We start from the raw sequence: 24,446 nt of genomic DNA, 5'->3' as shown, positions 1-24,446 counted from the left end.
TTGCATGTCCCTCTCTGATCTACAGCGACTTTAATTCCAAGTGCACTTGTAGTGCAAAGTGAATTTGTATTTAGTAAACATTTATTAAACCAAAAATGTTCTCTATTCTGTATTTTGTTGCAGAAGCTTTGATATCCATGTTTTCCAGATTTATAAATACCTAGATTATCCTGCCTTTTCCACTGCCCCACATAACTCTTTTTGTTAGCTCAAGGGGCAGCTTCCTCATATTAAATGACATGCCGTACATATGTTTGCTTCATCATTAAAGTTGTACTTGCACCTTTGATAAGATCACACAGTGCGGTGGGAAGTGAGTAACATGTCAGGTGACCACAGTATACGGAAGAAACAAATTGGTATTTGAGGCACTTATTTTCATGTAAGCTGCATACGCTTGATTAGACTGCATTTGGTGATGATTCATGTGTAGTTGGAAATATGGATTTAATGACACTAATGCCTCGTACACACGACCGGTTTTCCCTTCGGGAAAACTGCCATGACGGCTTTTGGCTGGGAAAACCGGCCGTGTGTATGCTTTATCGCAGTTTTCCCGACAGGAAAAAAGAGAACATGTTTTTGTTCATATCGTGAAAACCGGTCGTGTGTATGCTTTATCGCAGTTTTCCCGACAGGAAAAAAGAGAACATGTTTTTGTTCATATCGTGAAAACCGGTCGTGTGTATGCTTTTTCGAGGGGAAAAAACCGTGCATGCTCAGAATCAATGAGACGGGAGCCAATGAGACAGGAGCGCTCGTTCTGGTAAAACGGATTGAAAAGCACGAAGACTGAAAAGCACGAATCTCTCACCAAAACTTTTACTAACACTAGGATCAGCAAAAGCAGCCCAAAGGGTGGCGCCGTTTGAATGGAACTTCCCCCCTATAGTCCCGTTGTACGTGGTGTACATCACCGCGCTTTGGAAGGGTGGTATTTGCCTGAACGTGTGTATGCAAGGCAGGCTTGAGAGGAATCCGTCAGGAAAAATTTGTGTGTACGAGGCATAAGGATTTTGGGGTTTGGAAGTATAACAACTTTTATTGGCAGGTGACTGAACCCAGATGAGGAGCGGTTGAAGGGGTAGATACATCTTCTAAAAGCTATAAAAGAATGACAGTGAGGTAAGTCTTGTTGGTGGAAAATGGACAAGATGTTTAAGCAGGTCAGGCAAAGAAATGAGGAGGGTATGCATTAGGACTTTGGTCGCCTGAGTAAGGCATGGAGGTAATATGGATATGGTCCCATGTAAAAGGTGCATATGTGAGGAATTAAGAAGTGGGCTGAGTTAAAGGGATACTAAGGCAGCAAAGATCTGGAGAAGTGGTGCATAATAATGGGTGAAGATAATTAACCTGGTTTATCAAAATGATACCAAATATACTGCCAGTGGTAATGCTTCTGGCCACACTTTCCTTACAGTTCAAGGTACATAAAAAAAAGTTTTTTAAATAATGTGATACAATTTGTATGGTGGCATTATTTTTAGATCTTAGTGGTTATATTTTTTCCTCAACATTGACTTTTCTTAACTTCATGTCACACCTCTTTTTTTTCGTTTACTTATGCCTTTTTTGTGGTTCATCAGCTCATCAGTCCAGCAATGTCCTAGGTATTTCTCTGCGGTCCTTACTTCTGAACAGTGTGGTGCTCATGTGAGTGCCTCACTGTCCAGGAGAAACGGGAGCACTGGCTGGTGTAAAAATGCCCCCTCAGGGGGCATTAAAGACGGACTCCCAGAAAAGAAATGGGTTGGATGATGATGGGCGTCACTCTTTCCAGAAGAGGAATGACGCTGGGTTTTAGAGTGGTGGGCCTGCAAGGAAAAGTGCTGAAGAGGACACAAGTTTTGCAACCAGAGCTTCATTTTTGAATCTTAAATGGTTTTTATTTTTTTTAACCAAAAGATGAAGTCAGGGCCCTTTCACACAGTATGTCCGTATTTCCTATTTATCCGCTGACACCCGATCTCATCAGTCCCCGCTATGGTCCGATTTTGCAGACGGAGGAAAATCCTATTTTTCCATCTGTCTGCGGATCGGATCAGGTGAACACAAATAGACGGTCCGTGTTCATCCAATCCCCCCATAGAGGAGAGCGGTCATCTGCCGGCTCAGCGGGGCTGAGCAAGCGGATGAGACATGTACGGATCCTCACGGGATCTGTACATGTGAAAGGGGCCTAAGGCTATAATCATTTTATTATGTAACATGTCTACACAATGTAATATGATATTGGATACTTTTATAATCTAGTAGAAAAAAGGCTAAAACACTTTCTGACTAACCAATAACGGGCAAAAAACTGAAGGGCAAAGCTGTGGATACTGCTTTTCTTTTGCATTTGAACTATAGCTGATACATAATGGGTCATGCCTGCTCCCCATAGGTATTCCACAATGTTTTTTCTCCTTTCAGTGGTTTTGCAATATTTACATAAGAGGTTAATAAAAACTTGCACATGCAAACAAGCAAGATGTAAAATATATACCTCCATCTTCACAGGATACATTCATGTTGCTGGAATTATCGGTTTTAAAAAGAAAAAGAACATCCTGCACACTATCCCCATTCACATCTTCAGTGGCAAGGAACGTGTAGCCAACTGCATCAAAACAAACAAAAAGAAAGGACATCATACAGTACTGTGTGAAAAACATATGTACATTGTTCTATACTGCTACTTTAGAATTAATCCAAATCTTTTATTTTATATCTAAACCCAAGTACAGATGTGCAATACATTGCAGCTCACAACTCCTAGGATGTAACAGCTGCAACCGTTTTCATTTTTACAGCTAAAGTCATTTTCATTAACGTGCTACTAAAATATGTTTTTTTTTTTTTTTTAAATAACAAACATGTTATACTTACCTGCTCTGTGTAGTGGAATTGCACAGAGTGGCCCCCATCCTCCTCTACTGGGGTCCCTGGAGATGATCTTGGCTCCTCTTCTTCTTTTTACCTCCACCATAACCAGCCGCTCCCTACCTGTGTGTCTATGGAGCTTTATAGACTTACACAGCAAGACTTAGGCCTGACCCCCACTTCCTCTTCACTGCATTTGATTCATAGCAGCAAGAGCCAATGGCTCCTGCTGCTTCTTGAATGCTGTGTGAAGAGGAAGTAAGGGGAGAATAGATGCAACCCTGCACAGCACTGATCTCTTCTCCCTCTTATGCCGCGTACAGACGGTCGTTTTTTGTAATGAAAATAAAACGACGTTTTAAAAAACGTAATTTAAAATGATAGTGTGTGGGCAAAACAACGTTTTATGTCTTCAAAAAAAACGACAATTTTTTTTTTCGAACATGCTTGAATTTTTTATGTCGTTTTTCAAAACGTGTGTGGGAAAAACAACATTTTTAAACCCGCGCATGCTCAGAAGCAAGTTAGGACGTGAGTTTGAATGGAACAGAGTGCCGTCGTACGTGCTGAACGTAACCGCGCTCTGCTAGAGCTTTTGGAAAAAACGATGGTGTGTATGCTCCGTCGTTTTTGAAAATGAAGTTTCAAAAACGTCGTTTTATTTCATGATTTAAAACGTCGTTTTTTTTCATCACAAAAAACGACCGTCTGTACGCGGCATTACACTTCACACAGTGAAGGGGGGCACAGGGGAATTGACAAGTTTTGTTTACCTTAATGAAAACAATGCATTATGGTAAAAAAAAAACGTTTTTAGGTTTAGTAACGCTTTAAATACAGACACACCTTATGATCTTTACGGTGAGGTGAACTTAAAGTGGTTGTAAAGTCAGAAGGTTTTTAATCTTAATGCATTCTTTTCTTTTCCAATTTTTTATTAAAGATCAAATGACAGAGTACAGAAACAATTATTTGAATGTTACCACACAAATGAATACATACTGGTACAATCCCCCAGAGGCAAATATCAGCTTAAAGACGATTACAGAATATATAAGGCGTGGAGGGTCAAAATACAAAATGAGGATTGTCAAGTATATCTCGGAAAGATGAAAGGTTAATGCATTCTTTTCAATAGGATAAAAAGCCTTATGTGTGCAGCAGCTCTTGTCAGCACCCCCTAATACTTACCGGAGCCCTATCTCTGTCCAGTGATGTCCAAAAGTGTCTTGGGTGTCCTAGACTCTCCATCCTGATTGGCTGAGTCTTGCTGCTGTCAAAGTCAGTTAGCCAATCAGGAAAGAGAGAGGGGGCGGGGTTGAACGACAGCTCTGTGTATGAATTGACACATGGAGCTGCAGCTCGGCTTGGTTGCCCCCATAGCAAGCTGCTTGCTGTGGGGGGCACTCAACAGGAGGAAGGGGCCAGGAGCACAGAAGAGGCACCTGAGAAGAGGAGGATCTGGGCTGCTAACCTATGTGTCCATGCACACATGGATGTTTTTAGCAGTTTAGTAGCAGGGGAGTTTAGAGGATTAGAGGAGGGTTTTCTGTATGCCTAAAAATTACGTTCAGAAGAGGCAATTTTGACCACAAAAAAAACGTTGAACGCTTTTAAACTCACATAAACGCTAGTCCCATTCAGCACTTCAGCATTTATTTATTTCAATGGCCAGAATAAATTAAAATACTGGCCAATGAAATAAATTTCACATCAAAACTCCAAAGATTTTCTCCTGTCAGGATAAACCATGTGTACAAGAAATCGGTGTGCATGAGGCCCTGCTGTGTTTTTTCCGGTTGGATGATACAACCTTTATCTACAACGCAATCACAAGGGGAAAGCAAAGTGTTTAGAGCCTAGCTAAGCAGCATGTGATCTATGAGAAAATACTTTAGTTCCCACAAGTTATGGAAAGCCACAGAGGGAAGTGAGAGGAATTGTTCTGACTGACACACAGTTGTACAGTTAGGGCACTATGCACGATCATGGATATGAAGTTTCCTGGATGGTGACATGAAGATACAGGAAGTCAGGGCTCAGAATGCAGAAATGTTTGAAATTCTGAACAGGGAAGGCTGCTATAGACAAGGACAGTGATGGCGAACCTTGGCACCCCAGATGTTTTGAAACAACATTTCCCATGATGCTCAACTACACAGCAGAGTGCATGAGCGTCATGTCAAATGTAGTTCCAAAACATCTGGGGTGCCAAGGTTCGCCATCACTGGACTAGGGGTTGGTGCTTTCTAAACAAAGCAAGGTTTCTCTGAGCCACTAGCCTTGAGGGTCTATCTGATTAGCGCAATTTGACCTTTGCATAGTGGGGGTCTGTTAATCTCATATTGATGGTGGAGCAGTTCACAGCACAAGTGGTGAAAGAATGTGAAAGTTGAATGCACCATTGGATTTGTAATTCACAGATGGACCTGTGCACTATTATTACTTTTTATGGACTTACGAGTTATTGCATCTATATAATTGCTATTATGAGAAGGCAATAGAGCAGTGGTTCTCAACCTGGGGGTCGGGACCCCCTTGGGGGTCAAATGATGATTTGCCAGGGGTCACCAAATCCTGGGCTGTTCCTGAAGCCCGCACAGCTCTCCCAGGAAGGGAGATGATAAGAGGGGGAGGAACAAAAAAAAGGGAGAGAAAGAAAAAAAAGAGAGAGCAAAAAAGACAGTTAGAGGGAGGGATGGGGGGAAAAACAAGGAATTAGGATAGAGAGAGATGAAAGGGAAAGAAAGTTGAACAAAGAAAGAAAGGTACATCCTAAAATGTACTGTAAGGGGTTTTAATATTGTACCAATAGAAAGCACTCAGGGAGCGCTAAATGTCCGCGGTTTAGGGGCGCAAATTACTTGTCTTGCCTTGGGTGCTTTCAACCCACGCTATGAAAATAATTTTACTGTTAAGAGTCTCCACAACTTGGGAAATTTTATCAAGGGGTCACGGCACTAGAAGGTTGAGAACCACTGCAATAGAGTATCACACCCAACAGAAGTTTCATTCACTGTGTTTTTTGTCTTCTTTTAATGTCCTTCTTAAAGCGGGGGTTCCGCGGGATATCTTTTTTTTTTTTTTTTGCATTGCTCCTGTTTTCTTACCTGTACTACAGCACTACCAGGGTGTCCCACCCCTTTAGCCGGCGTCATCGCTGTAATGGAGCAAAGGATATTTTAGATAATCATCCGAAGGACGTTTCCATTTTACCTGTGGGCACTGTGAAGCCGACAGGGTATTCTTCTGGGATACGGTGAATGCTGGCCTCCCAGCATTCACCGCTCTATCCCGCGCATGTGCAGTGTTGACGGCGAGCCGCGCCGTCAACACTGCACAACTCAGGTGGGCGGGCGGAGGCGGAGAAGGAGTCTAAATTACATTATCTCCAGCACCGCCTCCAGCCCCGTCCCTAAAGCAGGTCTGTGAAAAACATAGACTCAGGTGGGCGGGCGGAGGCGGAGCAACATTCTGAATGACATTATCGCCAGCACCGCCTCCAGCCCCGTCCCTAACAGACACTAGCCTGCTGCTGAGAGCGGAGGAGGAGAATGAACATACACGCCCACTCCCCGCGGTGGATTTTGATTGACAGTGCAGAAACGGCAGCAGAAAAAGGGTAAGGATCAAGGAGAAAAAATTAAAAAAAGGGATTAGTTACTGTCTATGGCTAGCAGTTTCATTGAGCTAAAGTGAAAATTTAAGCTTTTAGCTTTAAGCTTCTTTCCCTTGTGTTTGTTTGGAACAAGTAGTGTACCCTAGTTACAGTCACTTGTACTGCTCTATGAACACTGTGCATACCATAGTCCATATCAGGAGAAAGCGAGGGAAGATCGTTACATCTCTACATGCAGTAGGACCATGGAGAACAAACACAACCACCTTCTGACAGGAAGTCAGATAACAGCAGCAAGAACAAAATGAGGAGGCTTAGAGCAACAAAATGAGAAGGCTTAGACCAATAGAATAAAGTTTGGGGGGGGGGTGAATTACAACCAGCCTTGAGCCTTGCCCCCTCTCCTTTTAACAGTTGCTAAGTCCTCATCTATGCTCTTTAGCTTACACAAAATCTGGAGCTGCAGCCCAGTGCCGATCCTGACCTCCCTGGGGCCCTAAGCAAAATGACATGGCACATTAAAAATGAGAAGCGGGGGGCGCTGACGACAGTGACATGTCACATTAAAGCGGGGGTTCACCCTGTTAAAAAAAAAAATTATTTTTTTTTTAATTATACCATTACATTCGGCATCGTAGCGCGAGCTACGGTATGCCGGTCTTACATTTTTTATCCCCGTACTCACTGTGCTATGGCTCATTGAAGATTCCGGGGAATGGGCGTTCCTATGGTGAGAGAAGGTGATTGACGGCCGGCCCTGGCGCGTCACGCTTCTCCGGAAATAGCCGAAATAGGCTTGGCTATTCACGGCGCCTGCGCATAGCCTGTGCGCAGGCGCCGTGAAGAGCCGAGACCTACTCCGGCTGTCTTCGGGGAGCGTGACGTGCCAGAGCCGGCCGTCAATCATCCTCCCTCTCCATAGGCACGCCCATTCCCCGCGGGAGTCGGATTCTTCAATGATCGATAGCACAGTGAGTACGGGGATTAAAAATTTAAGACCGGCATACCGTAGCTCGCGCTACGATGCCGAATGTAATGGTATAATGATGTGAAGGAGGGTGAACCACCGCTTTAAAGAAAGTTGAGAAGCGGGGGGGTGGGGGTGTTCTGCTGTGGGAAATGACTCGGCCAGCGAGTTTAGAAGCGGGTCAGGGGGTGAAAATGACTTCTCACCAGGCGGGGGCTTTGGTAATTTGGGGGGCCCTTTGCAGCTTTGCGGGGCCCTAAGCGGCTTGCATAATGAGCCTATAGGGAGGATCGGCCCTGCTGCAGCCTGCTATTCAGGGAACAGAGGGAGTGGAAGCTATCAGCTTGTGTCATGAACAATTGCAGCTCGGGACGGCCACTTTGGTTTACAAAAGCACAAGCTGACAGTAACACAAGCCAAGTACTATACTAAAATAGTGAAAAAATATATAATCAGCGCAAAAAACAATGTGATTGTGAAAATAAAAATAAAAATAAAATAATCAATATAATGGTCTATTAATAGGCTTGACCTATTTGCTGCCCACACCACTTAGAGTGTATCCACTTGTGACTCTGAATAAGTAATAAACAAAACATGATAAATATAGTGTAGCGCAACCAAAAATCAAGTCCAAATATTTGTCAAAATTCCACCATAGTGCAACTTTCAGTGACAGTTCATTAATATCCAGTAACCTCAGTGACCACCTCTAGCTGGAAGGCCTGCTCACCTCCCAATGTTGACACCACTACAGAGTCACACACGCCTGTAGTAATATCTCTCAGGATCAGGGCAGCCATCACAAATTTTGGGGCCCCTAACACAGCTTTAGGCAGCCCCCCCCTGGAGCAGAGAACGGGGGGTGTGCTGATGAAAAAAACAAATGTAATCTCTTCTCTCCTGACGCAAGATAATAAGCCGGGGGGGGGGGGGGGGGGGGGGAACATGGGGAGCATCAGGCCCCTTACAGGTGTATTGCAAAAAAATAAAAAGATTAAAAAATAAAAAACAGGAGGGGGCCGGCCGAGCCCCTGGGGACCATCAGGTCCCTTACAAATGCCTGTATCCCCCTGATGGCGGCCCTGCTCAGGATGCCTCCTCCTGGTGTTCCTGGACAAGACAGACCACCTTCCGGGTTCTCACGATATGGACCCCACTACAGGGGAAAAGGGAATAGCCGCTCCAGATGGGAACCCAGATGAATATCCTCCGTTGCAGACAACTCAGGTGCAGGCAATGCACTTAGCAAAGCAGGAACAAAGATTGTCTCTGGACAGCCGCACTCTGAACAAATTGTAGCCTTTTATTAAAAGGACAGCACTATAAGTCACAGCAAGATAAAATAAAACCTGACCCTGACGCGTTTCGCACTAAAACTAGTGCTTAGTCATAGCTATGGTGAAATAGCTCTCAGGATACCTCATCACACTGCACCTGGACAGTTCAGACCTCCTTCCCCCAGGATCTCATTCAGTCATGTGTAGCCAAATAACACAAAGGCAAACCATAGTGCTCTCTGCTAATAACATTTAATAAAACTTAACTCAGGGATAAAATACTCACATACAAATGTGAAAAACATGCATATCATCAATATTGATTAAAACTGAGAAAAACTTCCTGAATGGAAGCACCTCGTCTGTACGCATTACACTCTCTAATGAGCTTCTTCAGCAGGTGAGGTGCCGTCAGAAATGAGAGGAATACCTATCATCAATCATCACACAATTACGGACACCTGTATACTCATCTGAGGGGGATCATCATGGGTAAGGCCCTTTTCACACTACAAAATAAATCCGTTTTAATAATCCGTATTAAAATCCGTCAGATAATGTTAAAAAACTGAAGTTATACGTCCTTTATAAAATATCATTAAAGTCTATGGGATTTTTTTATGTTCCGTAAAGATCCGTAATAGTCCGTTATAACGTACGGACGTTAGTTATAACGGAATATGTGACGGGTCTTGCACTATTTTTTGTCCATTTTTTGTCCGTTGCAAGTAATGGATATATTAACGTCCCTTATATTTTAACATTGAAGTCTATGGCGCACGAACGTTAGTAAATGTCTCCGTAAATGTCCGTTATGTTAACGGACGTTAATTTTACTGAGCATGCTCAGTAAAGACTTCTGGAGCTGGACTTCAAGAAAGGGTGAAATGGTTTTTATTAACGGACGTTAGAAAGGAATGATATAACGGATGTATACGGATATATACGGATAAACATTATCCGTTTTCAATAAAGGAAGAATGGTAAAATATTTATCCGTATGTATCCGTTATTAAATCCGTTAATAAACGTCCGTTAATAGGTGTAATACGGATATTATAAAACGGACATACAATCCATAGTGTGAAAGAAGCCTAACACTGGATGTTTTGTCACATGACATCATATCCTCTTTCTCCCTGCTTGGTGTCTAACGTTATGGGGACTTCGGCCAACACGTGGCATCATATCCTCTTCCTCCCTGCTTAGTGTCTACCTTGTGGGCACGTCCACCCTACTCCTGAACAGGAAGTGACATATCTAAGAGGTGAACCAATCACTCAGGGCTAAGAGAAAAAACTGAAATGATGGGACCGGAAGTGACATTCCAGACCTGACTAAAACCAAAAAGCACTTACACTCTGTAGTGGGGTCAACACTGGGAGGTGAGCAGGCATTCCAGCTAGAGGTGGTGGTCACTGAATTTCAATGAACTCTCACTGAAAGATGCACTACGCTACGTGGAATTTTATTAAATATTTGGACTTGATTTATGAGTTTTTGGTTGCACTACACTATATTAATCATATTTTGTCAAGTACTATACTAGTCAGAGTCAGCCTAGTGTAGTATCTGGCTTGTGCTGTTGACATTATGGCCCGGATTCACAAAGCACTTACACCGGCGTATCTCGAGATGCGCCGCGTAAGTGCAAATATGCGCCATCGTATCTATGCGCCGTGCTCACAAACCGAGATACGCCTAAAAATAGGCTTCATCCGACCGACGTAACTTGCCTACGCTGGCGTATTGTGGGCACATATTCATGCTGTTTGCAAGTGGCGCTCCCATTGATTTCCTATTCAAATATGGAAATGAGGGAGATACGTCGATTCACGAACGTACTTGCGCCCGGCGCATAATATACGCGGTTTGCGTAAGTCGTACGTCCGGCGTAATGTTATTCCCCATATAGGAGGCGCAACCCATGCAAAGGTATGGACCAGGGAACACAAGCCGTTGTATCTTATGTCGTTTACGTTGTACGTGAATATGACTAGGCGTAGGTTACGTTCACGTCGTATCTTAGGGAGTAGTTCCGACGTTATTCTGAGCATGCGCAGTGGGATGCGTCCACGGGACGGTGCATGCGCCGTTCGTTATTCGTATCTTTATGGCGCTCGGCCCATCATTTGCATGGGGTCACACCTCATTTGCATGGCTCACCCCCACTTACGACGACTTACGCATAGGAAACCCGGCGCAGATTTGGCAGCACTGGCTTTGTGAATCCAGTGCTTGCCTCTCTGCGCTACGTCGGCGTAGCGTATATGAGATACGCTACGGTGGCATAAATATGCACCAATGTATGTGAATCCGGGCCTTTGTGTTTTTGTTAACAGTTTCCACTCTCTCTCTCTCTCTATTCCTCTGAATAGACTTCAGCTTTGGACTCTGGATGAGGAGACAGAACAGTGTTGATCTGTGTTGTTGGATAGCTAGGAGGGTGGGAGGGGTTGGCTTTCAAATAACATAGCTCAGCAACCCCTGAATGGATTTAGAATTGGACAAGTGCTATATGCACTGCATTCCCGGAAGTCTTTTTTTCTGCTGATAAATCATGTTTAAACTTTGGATCATGTGGTCCAAGCTGAGTGTGGCTATAACCTGTCAGCTGGTTTATTTTTGCTGTGTTCCATTGTGAAGATTTCCTTTTTATGTCTTGTACTAGAGATAAGCAAAAGCATTAGGAAATCTTTCCTAAGTGAGGGAAAACCCACCCTTGGTTGTCATTGGAACCAGGGTCTCCATTGAAAAATTCCCCCTTCATTTCTTTTGTGGTGACAACTGTGACATTTTGGATGTTACATCACTGTCTGAGCAGCGTCAATAGGAAAAAAACGATAGGGTGAACCCATATGGGGCATAAAAAAACTGGCAGGGGTTTCATCACTACAGGTAAGCCTAGATTTAGGCTCACCTGTAGGTACAAGAAATATCTCCTAAACCCACACGGTTAAGGAGTTATTCCCAAGAAAGACGATACCGATGTCTACCGCGCATGTGCCATAGACAACGGCGCGCAGGCGCACTGAGCGTGCCGCTACTAACGGGATCATGCTGCTCCGGGTATCACTCCGGGTATCATGGCGGCGACGGAGGAGGTGACCGAGGACCACTACGGGGGCTTCGTTTTCATGTAAGTAATTCATATGCATACTAGCTCATTATGCCTTTGTCTTGCAGGTTTTTTTTTTCTTTAACCACTTCCATACCAGGCACTTACGCATCTTCCGCCCAAGCCAATTTTCAGCTTTCAGCACTGTCGCACTTTGAATGGCAATTGCGCGGTCATGCTACACTGTACCCAAACAAAATTGGCGTCCTTTTTTTCCCACAAATAGAGCTTTCTTTTGGTGGTATTTGATCACCTCTGCGATTTTTTTTGCGCAACAACTAAAAAAAGACTGAAAATTTTGAAAAAAAAAATTCTTTTTTATTTTTTTCTTAATTTTTTTGTAAATAAGTAAGTTTTCTCTTTCAATTACGGGCACTGATATGGCGGCACTGATGAGATGGCACTGATGGACATCGATGAGGTAGTACTGACGGGCACAGATGAGGTGGCACTGATTGGCGGCACTGATGGGCACTCATAGGTGGCACTGATGGGCACACATAGGCGGCACTGATGGGCACACATAGGCGGCACTGATGGGCACTCATGGGCGGCACTGATGAGCACTGATGGGCGGCACTGATGGGCACTCATGGGCGGCACTGATGGGCACTCATGGGCGGCACTGGGCACTCATAGGCGGCACAGATGGGCACTCATGGGCGGCACTTATGGGTGGCACAGATGGGCACTGTGGGGTGGCACAGATGGGCACTGTGGGGTGGCACAGATGGGCACTGTGGGGCGGCACTGATGGACACTGTGGGCGGCACTGATGGAAACTGTGGGGCGGCACTGATTTACTTATGTTGCCAGTCAGTGCCCATTTGTGGGCACTGATTGGCATCTTTTTTTTTTCCAGACTTTTTTTTTTTTTTTACTTTTTTTTGCCCCCCCCCCCCCCTTTTTTTTTTTTCCTGGTGGTCCATGTGGCGATCCGAGGGGGGGGTGCGCTGATAAACAATCAGCGCAAATCCCCCCTGTCAGGAGAGCCGCCGATCGGCTCTCCTCTACTCGCGTCTGTCAGACGCGAGTGAGGAAGAGCCATCAACGGCTCTTCCTGTTTACATCGTGATCAGCCGTCATTGGACACGGCTGATCACGTGGTAAAGAGCCTCCGTGAGAGACTCTTTACCGAGATCGGTGTTGCGGGGTGTCAGAGTGACACCCCGCAACAACGATCGCCGCGATGCGCGCCCCCGGGGGCGCACAGCGGCTCAGAATCCTGAGGACGTCATATGACGTCCAGTCAGGATTCTACAACCACTTTGCCTACAACCACTTTGCTCAATCTGTCATTGGCGGGCGGCAAGTGGTTAAAGAGAGGGTTTACTTCCTTTTTCAAAACAAACAAAAAAGTTGCACTTGCATTATGTACCTTGCAATATAAGGATAACCATATAATATAAACTTACCAGCATTATCGTACTGTACACTCCATGTTCTCCGGGAAAAGGGTCTCACTGGGCAAGGAATGATAAATGAAAAAGCAAACACTACTGTAAGACAAAGAAATATCGCCCCAAAAAAGGCGCCTGTGCGTAATCGAGATAAGCGTATCATTTTATTCTTCTTTTTAATATGTACATCATTTTCTCCGCTTGCATCATTGTTGTCCAGAGATTTGACATCATTTTTTAGCGGGTTGTCTTCCGCATCCAGATCTTTATTGTACATGATGGCCAAACAAGACACAAAAATCTACAAAAGAGAAAAGGAGTAAATTAGCAATCCTTGATATTACCATGAAGAAAACTACAGACATAGGCAGTACACAAAAGAACACATAATGATTTTCTGTGTAAACTTCGCTGCTTGGAACAAATTATATATTTTAAAGCCAAACTGCAATAACATCTACTTTATATCTGTTATGTTCCTATTAAAATATATATATATATATATATATATATATATATATATATATATATATATATATATATATACACACACAGCGGGTAAAAAAACTATTTAACATGTTATCATTTTTCTCTGTAAATTTATTTCTAAAGGTGCTATTGACTTGAAATTTTCACCAAATGTCGGTAACAGCCCATGCAATCCATACATACAAAGAAACCAAAACAAAAAATTTCCGAAATTAAGTTATGTATAATAAAATGGAATGGCACAGGGAAAAGAGTATTGAACACGCTAACTGAGATTTTTTTAATACTTTGTACAAAATCCTTTGTTGGTAATAACAGCTGTGAGTTTTTCTTTGTATCCCGAATAATTCTTCTGGCTGTTGTAGCTGCAATTTTTTCTTGGTCTACCTGACCATGGCTTGGTATCAAGAGATCCCTGAATTATTCACTTCTTACTAGGCGATTGAACAGTACTGACTGGCATTTGATATCTTTTTTATGCTTTTCCATCTTTATAAAAGTTCCATTACCGCAGGTCTTTTGACAGTTCTTTTCTGCTCCCCATGGCTCAGTATCTAGCCTGCTCAGTGCATCCATATGAGAGTTAACAAACTCATTGGGGGAGATTTACTAAAACTGGAGCACTCAGAATCCGGAGCAGCTGTGCATGGTAGCCAATCAGCTTCTAACTTCAGCTTGTTCAATTTAACCAGGGGTGAGCTGGTGCAGGGGGCAGGCATGCAATTGCCCCCTGGGCTGCTCTGATAGGCTGTGCAAAGGCCGCTGTATCACAGGCTCAGAACCGCATATGCACAGTTGGTCAAGTGCGGAAGCTCCATCCAGTGAGCCAGCGATGTTTTCTCCACAGAGCTAAGCTGCCAGTCTGTGTTACAGCGCACAGCATAGCCCCGCCCAGACCCTCCCTACGAATGGCTGGCAGAAGCTGGACCTGCTCTGTTGCCCACACTCCCAGCAGCCTGTGTTGTACAGAGAGGATGTGTGGGCAGGAAAGTTCAATCTGAGCAGTCGGCTCAAATCCAGTGAGACTCCTGGAGGATGGGACTGGCCTAGTAAGTGAACTTCTCCTCCCTCCCCCTCTCTGCAGCTAAAGATTTTTTTTATCTAGCAGCCTGTGTCACTACCATGCCCTCCTAGATGTTGTGAAGTGGGCTCACACTGGCATGCTGCTGTTTGGCTGCAGGGTTGGTGTACTGGCAGTCTTCCTGCATGTTGCCCCTGGCTCCATAGAGGTTGCATTTTTACTTCATGTTCTGAAAGTGCACAGAATGTCCTGCATGCTGCATCTTTGGTACACTTTCAGAAAATGCAACAAAAATGTGCAACCTAAAAGTCTGAGGGACTGCGGCTAAGGAAACCCGCCAGTACACCAGCACTGCAGCCAAACCGCAGCACACCAGTGTGAGCCCAAAGGCTTGTATTCGCTTGCAGCAGGCACTGCCACTCCTCTGAAAAGTGATCCATGCTCAGGTCACGTTTCAGAGGCATTTGACAGGCAGCGAGTTGATATTACATGTCCTGCCTGTTTTAACCATCTAAATGTCAATCCCTCCAGGTAATAGCAAGGCTCACTTTGAACTCCATATTTCCGATACTCTCTGTAGGTATTAGATGTGCTCTCACCTTATTGTTTGCACATCTAATACCTAAGGGTTCTTTCACACTGGGGTGGTAGCGGTAAAGCGATGCTAGTTTTAGCGGTGCTTTACCGTGCTGCATTCATTTCAATGGGCCGCACAGTTTGGGAGTGGTGTATGCAGCAATCCCAAACTGCCACAAAGATGCTGCTTGCAGGACTTTTCAGAACGTCCTGCAAGCGCACCGCTCCAATGCGAAAGTACTCAGGTTTTCACACTTGGGTGGCATGAGAGGCAGTTTACAGGCACTATTTTTAACGCTAAAATGCCTGTAAAGCACCTTCAGTGTGAAAGTACTCTAAAGAGAGTTCTGGAAATATGATGGAGCTCAAAGTGAATTTCTACACCTAGGTGGAGCATCCCTTTCAGAAGATTTGAGGATATTATTAAACCCAGAGACTGGTGGACTTAGGCCACCATAGACAGACTGAAATTCTGCCGGTTCAGCAGAAATTTCAATCTATCTATGTGCAGACTGGTTGTACAGAATTTGATCTATCAACTGACTTCGGTACAACCAGCTTCTCTTCTCTTTTTTTTGGCGATCACTGCTGGCTGCTATAGCTGCTGGAAGTGATCACTGTATTCTGATGACTTGAAAACTTTCATCTAAGAGCACACACCGACACACAGCTCCTACGGAAGCTTGGTAAATCAAATGCCAGGCTTCCCTAGCATTATACCTGTGGGGCTGTGGCCAAGCTTGGGCACAAGTCAGCACAGGCTCCTGGAAACACAGGAGGGTGGCCATTGAGAGGAGAGCTGGGATATGACATTACTTACCTCATGTCCCTGCCACTCCTAAACCTGGTCCACTGCAGGCCCCCGATTCGATGGTTCAATGGGCCAGTCTATGGTTTTAGTAAATAACCCCAATTGACTATTTATATACAGACACTAATTGCAATTTAAAAAGCCACAGATGAGGGAAATGAACCTTTAATTGACATTTTAACCTGTGTGTGTCACCTTGTGTGTCTGTACCAAGGCCAAACATTCAGGGGTGTGAAAACTTTTGATCAGGGCAATTTGGGTGATTTCTGTTAATGTGATGATAAATGGCTTCATATGAGCACTAACCTTAAAGTGGCTGTAAAGGCAGAAGGCTTTTTACCTTCATGCTCCCCCACAGCCCCCCTAATGCTCACCTGAGCCCCCTCTCAATCCAGCGATGCGCATGAGAGCATCGTCTGTCCTGGGACTCCCTTTTCTCATTGATTGAGATGGCAGCGGGAGTGATTGGCTCAATCACAGCCAGTGAGCCAATGAGGAGAGAGCAGGGGGCGGGGTCGAGCTGCATCTTTATGGGGATTATTTACTAAAACTGGAGAATACAAAATCTGGTGCGGCTCTGCACAGAAACCAATCAGCTTTCAAGTTTTATGGCTAAAGCTCAACCTCCCTGGCGGTAAACCCGGGCGTGACTCGGGGTGGATTTTTTATGCTATTATCGGTATGGGGGCGGATGTGCAGAGTGTGCAGCGGTTTACCTTCTCGCTGGATCCACAGGCAAGTTACTTACCTTGTCCCTGGATCCAGCGATGCCACCGCGCTGTGTGAGCGAGCGGGTCCTCCTCGCTCGATTCACACAGTGTCCCCGTGTGCCGCCGATCTCCGTTCCCTGCGACGTTACGACGCACGGGGGCGGAGAACGGCGCCAAATTCAAAAAAGTAAACAAACACAATACCATACAGTATACTGTAATCTTATAGATTACAGTACTGTATGTAAAAAATACACACCCCCCTTGTCCCTAGTGGTCTGCCCAGTGCCCTACATGTTCTTTTATATAATAAAAACTGTTCTTTCTCCCTGCAAACTGTAGATTGTCCAAAAGTGTCCCTTTATGTCAAAAATGGTTTTAGATCAGCTAGAAAACAGCGATAATAAATTATAATCACTTGCAGAATTGTGTGATAGCGATTTGTGGGGAAATTCGTCATAAAAAAATAAAAGTAATGACAACGACAATTCTGCAACTGAGCAAATTTCAGTGATTTTGAATAATTTTTATTATAATTATATTATTATTTGTTATAATTATTTATTATATTATAATTTATAATTTTGTTTTTTAAAAAAAATCATACCCGGGATGCCTATTAGATTCTTGTTTGGTCAGATTTAAGTGAGTTATTCCTAAGAATTACAGACCTACAGTATAAAACGCCAAATTTCCTTGCAAATAATTGTACCGCTTTTGGTACGTAATTCCAGACAGAATCATACCGCCAGGGAGGTTAATAGAACAGGCTGAAGTTAGAAGCTGGTTTGGTTACTATGCACAGTTGCACCAGATTCTGTGTACATCAGTTTGAGTAAATTTCCACCTAGGTGTCTTAAAGGTGCATAAAGCAGGTCTCAGGAGCGAGCATGCACCAGTGGCCCCATAGCAATCGGCTTTCTATTGGGGGCACTGGTCAAGGGGGAGGTGCCAGGGGCGCCGGTCGGGGACCCAAGAAGGGGGGATCAGGATGTTCTGTGCAAAACCACTACACAGAGCAGGTAAGTATGACTTTTTTTGAAAGCCAAACCTGTAAAACCACTTTAAATAAAAGACAGTTTTTTGGCAAGATCATTTTCAATATCATTGCCAAAATGTCATCATTTCTGCAAACTTTTGTACTGTATGTACTGTAGATCAAAGTTTGACAAATTTGCTTGGAATCTAGGAGCCAGCTAAAAAAGTTAGGAGACAGAAAACGCGCCCCGTCCCGCCGAGCTCGCGCGCAGAAGCGAACACATATGTGAGTAGCACCCGCATATGTAAACGGTATTCAAACCACACATGTGAGGTATCGCCGCGATTGGTAGAGTGAGAGCAATAATTCTAGCCCTAGACCTCCTCTTGTATATTGTTGTAGCCCTTATGGGAGAGAGATAGGTTTCTGCCCCCAAAAAATGTTGGCTGTTTTTTTTTTTTTTTGTGTAAACCAATAACTTAATTTGGACTCTTTTAGCCTTCGGTCTGGCACCCCATTTATTGGTGAATGTTTTTCTGTTAACTTGCTGCGTACCTATTGGAGGGTAGCCTTGTCTTTTGTTAACAGCTTAACCTGAGCCAGTGAGCTCAGCCGCAGCCTCAATTAGCGGCCATCGCGGCAGCGCGAGATTGCAGGTGGGAGCGGGCAGGATACCCCAGCTCTGCTGCCCCGGGCGCCAGGTCGATAATTCTAGGCGCAACGGCGACCTGGCGCCCGGTATTTGTCGAACCCTGCTGTAGATAATGATACATTTAAAGTATTTGCAATTTTACATGGAGGAACATTATTCTGAAATAGTTCAACAATTTTTAGATGCAGCTTTTCACAGATTGGAGGACATCTGCCCATCTTTACTTCTGAGACATTCTGACTCTCTAAGATGCTCTTTTTATGCCCAATCATGATACTGACCTGCTGCCAATTAACCTTAGTTGCAAAATGTTGTTCCAGCCCTTCCTTGTTACTACCACCTAAGCCTAGTACAAATGTCGGGTGGCATTGGCTGGTTCAATAGAAAACGGGGATATGTATGTGAGCCCCTCAGGATGTATGGGAATTAAGTCCTGTCCCCTCCCCCCCACCTGTGAGTGCTGGCCAGGAAGGGATATCATTTGTTTTGATCATCTAAATTTGCTGTCCCCTCAAAATTACTCAACACACAACCATTAATGTCTAAACTGCTGGCAACAAAAGTGAGTACACCCCTAAGTGAAAATGTCCAAATTGGGCCCAATTAGCCATTTTTCCCTCCCCGGTGTCATGTGACTCAACGCGATTGGTACTGCGCTGACAAGCCATTCACCTCTGCAGCTAGGGGTTCAGATCCCGGTCTCAGCTACATGTGAATTGAGTTTGGTGGTCTCAGCCCGGGTCAGGGGGGGGGGGGGTTCTACGCGAGGTAAGCCTGCGCTTAGTACACCCACCCCCCCCCACAAAAACGACCACACTTACACGCACTCTAAATTGGGTTAACATGCACGCACTTTGACCACGCGTTCTCTAAAAAGAGAGGCGAAGGACTAACGGGGCTGGTTGAGCGGGCTAGATCCTCTCACTCCCTTATAGGGAGTCCCTCTGCCCCGTTGGGCTTCAAGCAGGTAGGGCGGGCTGTGTGGGAGGACCCCCTCACACACCCGCCATTGCCACCCGGGGGAAGGAGAAAGGTGGCAAATTGCCTCTGGGGGAGGCCTGCCTACTCCCAACTCCTGCAGTCCGGCTCCTCTCTCGAGTTCACGCACAAAATACACTTTAAAAAAAAAAAAATGTGACTCATTAGGGTTAGAAGGTCTCAGCTGTGAATGGGGAGCAGGTGTGTTACATTTGGTGTTATCGCTCTCACTCTCTCATACTGGTCACTGGAAGTTCAACATGGCACCTCATGGTAAAGAACTCTCTGAGGATCTGAAAAAAAAGAATTGTTGCTCTACATAAAGATGGCCTAGGCTATAAGAAGATTGCCAGGACCCTGAAACTGAGCTGCAGCACAGTGGTCAAGACCATACAGCGGTTTAACAAGACAAGTTCCACTCAGAACAGGCCTCACCATGGTTGACCAAAGAAGTTGAGTGCACATGCTCAGCATCATATCCAGGAGGTTGTCTTTGGGAAATAGACGTATGAGTGCTGCAGGGGTTGGGGCTCAGACCATACACTGCACACTGCATCAAATTGGTCTGCATGGCTGTAATCCCAGAAGGAAGCCTCTTCTAAAGATGATGCACAAGAAAGCCCGCAAACAGTTTGCTGAAGACAAGCAGACTAAGGAGATGGATTACAGGAACCATGTCCTGTGGTCTGATGAGACCAAGATAAACTTATTTGGTACAGATGGTGTCAAGCGTAAGTGGCGGCAAAGAGGTGAGGAGTACAAAGACAAGTGTGCCCTGCCTACAGTCAAGCATTGTGGTGCGAGTGTCATGGTCTGGGGCTGCGTGAATGCTGCCGGTACCAGGGAGCTACAGATCATTGAGGGAACCATGAATGCCAACATGTACTGTGACATACTGAAGCAGAGCATGATCCCCTCCCTTCAGAGACTGGGCTGCAGGGCAGTATTCAATCATGATAACGACCCCAAACACACCTCCAAGACGACCACTGCCTTGCTAAAGAAGATGAGGGTAAAGGTCAAGCATGTCACCTGACCTAAACCCTATTGAGCATTTGCAGGGCATCTTCAAACAGAAGGTGAAGGGGCACAAGGTCTCTAACATCCACCAGCTCTGTGATGTCTTCATGGAGGAGTAGAAGAGGACTCCAATGACAACCTGTGAAGTTATTTTAAGGGGACGTCTTATTTATTCACGGTATGTACAAAAATGTTCCTGTGTCGTGACTTATCTCCCCTCTCCCTGTCAGCTTTATAAACTTCTGTAATCCCAAAAATAAACCTTAGATAATGTGCAGTATGTCTCCTTGTGTAACTTTATTGTGGAAAATACCTTTACAGCACCGCTGAGCGCTCAGGTGACCCACCGGAGCTTTTCTTCTCCACTCCGAGCACTGCAGAGGGAGAGACCGCTGATGTCAGCCAGGAGAAGAGCTCCAGCGGGTCACGTGAGCGCCCAGCGGTGCTGTAAAGGTATTTTTTTACAATAAAGTTACACAAGGAGACACACTGCACATAATCTTTTACAGAACTGATTACATGATTTTACAAGGACTTTAACTAGAACTTATTTTCGGGTAGGGCTTATATTGCAGCCATCCCAAAAACTCAAGGAAGGGCTTATTTTTGGGGGGAAAACTGTATATGTGATGATGAGGGGACACAGGTATATCCGGGTAGAATGTGAGGAAGACGGGACATCCAGGTAGAATGTGATGATGAGGGGACATCCGGGTAGAATGTGATGATGAGGGGACATCCGGGTAGAATGTGAGGAAGAGGGGACATCCGGGTAGAATGTGATGATGAGGGGACATCAGGGTAGAATGTGATGATGAGGGGACATCCGGGTAGAATGTGAGGAAGAGGGGACATCCGGGTAGAATGTGATGATGAGGGGACATCAGGGTAGAATGTGATGATGAGGGGACATCCGGGTAGAATGTGATGATGAGGGGACATCCGGGTAGAATGTGAGGAAGAGGGGACATCCGGGTAGAATGTGATGATGAGGGGACATCCGGGTAGAATGTGAGGAAGAGGGGACATCTGGGTAGAATGTGAGGAAGAGGGGACATCTGGGTAGAATGTGAGGAAGAGGGGACATCTGGGTAGAATGTGAGGAAGAGGGGACATCTGGGTAGAATGTGAGGAAGAGGGGACATCTGGGTAGAATGTGATGATGAGGGGACATCTGGGTAGAATGTGAGGAAGAGGGGACATATGGGTAGAATGTGATGATGAGGGGACATCCGGGTAGAATGTGATGATGAGGGGACATCCGGGTAGAATGTGATGATGAGGGGACATCTGGGTAGAATGTGATGATGAGGGGACATCCGGGTAGAATGTGATGATGAGGGGACATCCAGGTAGAATGTGATGATGAGGGGACATCCAGGTAGAATGTGATGATGAGGGGACATCCAGGTAGAATGTGATGATGAGGGGACATCCGGGTAGAATGTCATGATGAGGGAACATCCAGGTAGAATGTGATGATGAGGGAACATCCAGGTAGAATGTGATCAGGGCTCAAGTCCAGTGGGAACGCATGGGAACGAAGTCCCTGCACTTTTTTCACAGCAGGAACTCAGTTTCCTTTGCAGGACTAGAGCAGCCGGGAGCAGCCGAGCCAATCCTTCACTAAGCGGCGATGCCCAGCTCGAGGGCAGGCGAACCTTAGTAATCCTTTATGTTACTGGCCGCTTCCTGTATATGGATTCATCGGGTAGTGTGCGGGTATTCCGTCACTTCTTCGATTCCGCAATGTCTCCTGGGAGCTTTTGTCATTGTTCCCAGGAGACATTGCGGAAGTCTGCCGCAATTTATCGCGGGATTTAGAAAGAACTTGCGTCTTTCTAAATCCCGTGATAACTCGCTGCAGACCTCCGCAATGTCTCCTGGGAACAATGACAAAAGCTCCCAGGAGACATTGCGGCATCGAGGAAGTGACGGAATACCCGCACACTACCCAATGAATCCATATACAGGAAGCGGCCAGTAACATAAAGGATTACTAAGGTACAGTGGATCGGAAAAAAAAACATGCAGTTTAGTAATTATGCATATGAGCGTATCATTTTTTTTTTTTTTTTGGTGGGGGAGTGGATCTTGGGTGGGAGTTCCCACACTTTCACTTTTTTCCCCAGGACTTGACCCCTGAATGTGATGAAGAGGGGACATCCGGGTAGAATGTGATGAAGAGGGGACATCTGGGTAGAATGTGATGAAGAGGGGACATACGGGTAGAATGTGATGATGAGGGGACATCTGGGTAGAATGTGATGATGAGGGGACATCTGGGTAGAATGTGATGATGAGGGGACATCCGGGTAGAATGTGATGATGAGGGGACATCCAGGTAGAATGTGATGATGAGGGGACATCCAGGTAGAATGTGAGGAAGAGGGGACATCCAGGTAGAATGTGATGATGAGGGGACATCTGGGTAGAATGTGAGGAAGAGGGGACATCCGGGTAGAATGTGATGATGAGGGGACATCCTGTGATGATGAGGGGACATCCGGGTAGAATGTGATGAAGAGGGGACATCCGGGTAGAATGTGATGATGTGGGGACATCCTGTGATGATGAGGGGACATCCGGGTAGAATGTGATGAAGAGGGGACATCCGGGTAGAATGTGATGATGTGGGGACATCTGGGTAGAATGTGATGAAGAGGGGACATACGGGTAGAATGTGATGATGAGGGGACATCCAGGTAGAATGTGATGATGAGGGGACATCCAGGTAGAATGTGATGATGAGGGGACATCCAGGTAGAATGTGAGGAAGAGGGGACATCCAGGTAGAATGTGATGATGAGGGGACATCTGGGTAGAATGTGAGGAAGAGGGGACATCCGGGTAGAATGTGATGATGAGGGGACATCTGGGTAGAATGTGAGGAAGAGGGGACATCCGGGTAGAATGTGATGATGAGGGGACATCTGGGTAGAATGTGAGGAAGAGGGGACATCCGGGTAGAATGTGATGATGAGGGGACATCTGGGTAGAATGTGAGGAAGAGGGGACATCCAGGTAGAATGTGAGGAAGACGGGACATCCAGGTAGAATGTGAGGAAGAGGGGACATCCGGGTAGAATGTGATGATGAGGGGACATCCGGGTAGAATGTGATGATGTGGGGACATCTGGGTAGAATGTGAGGAAGAGGGGACATCCAGGTAGAATGTGAGGAAGAGGGGACATCCGGGTAGAATGTGATGATGAGGGGACATCCGGGTAGAATGTGATGATGAGGGGACATCCAGGTACAAAGACACTATGGGGCTAACTAGGGAACACACAGAAGAGAAATCCGTGTGCCAGAACAATTGTGTGGAATTGGTGATCGTTGTATTTTGTGTGGAATTGGTGATCGTTATATCGTGTGTGGAATTGGTGATTGTTGTATCGTGTGTGGAATTGGTGATCATTGTATTTTGTGTGGAATTGGTGATCGTTGTATCGTGTGTCGAATTGGTGATCGTTGTATCTTGTGTGGAATTGGTGATCGTTGTATTTTGTGTGGAATTGGTGATTGTTGTATTGTGTGTGGAATTGGTGATCGTTGTATGTTGTGTGGAATTGGTGATCGTTGTATTTTGTGTGGAATTGGTGATCGTTGTATTTTGTGTGGAATTGGTGATCGTTGTATGTTGTGTGGAATTGGTGATCGCTGTATCGTGTGTGGAATTGGTGATCGTTGTATTTTGTGTGGAATTGGTGATCGTTGTATTTTGTGTGGAATTGGTGATCGTTGTATCGTGTGTGGAATTGGTGATCGTTGTATCGTGTGTAGACAATCACACTGGACTTCCTGTAAGATTTCATAGCTCTGCCATCAGGCGCACCATGGTGATCCCCATGCCCAGTGCTGCCAGTCTCCTGTGTACACACCACCATGACCCCATTCTCTAGATTTACCATCCCCACCCCATCTGCAGTGTCAGCCAACCTCCCCGATCATGTGA

General features: G+C 45.3%; 1 protein-coding gene across 1 annotated transcript in view; it reads right to left on the bottom strand.

Moving 5' to 3' along the window:
* Positions 1-24,446, bottom strand: part of FAM234A (family with sequence similarity 234 member A) — a 149,476-nt gene that overhangs the window by 124,716 nt on the left and 314 nt on the right. The window contains exons 2-3 of the mRNA XM_040357037.1: positions 13,268-13,553; positions 2,492-2,605 (exon numbers count right to left, since the gene is read on the bottom strand). Of these exons, the coding sequence (XP_040212971.1) occupies positions 2,492-2,605; positions 13,268-13,529 (376 nt within the window). The 5' untranslated portion in view covers positions 13,530-13,553. The remainder of the gene's footprint in view (positions 1-2,491; positions 2,606-13,267; positions 13,554-24,446) is intronic.

This window comes from Rana temporaria, chromosome 6 (genome assembly GCF_905171775.1).
Source record: "Rana temporaria chromosome 6, aRanTem1.1, whole genome shotgun sequence".
Lineage (NCBI taxonomy): Eukaryota > Metazoa > Chordata > Amphibia > Anura > Ranidae > Rana > Rana temporaria.
The sequence above is the reverse complement of the archived record's forward strand: the minus strand, read 5'-3'. Positions and strand labels throughout refer to the sequence as shown.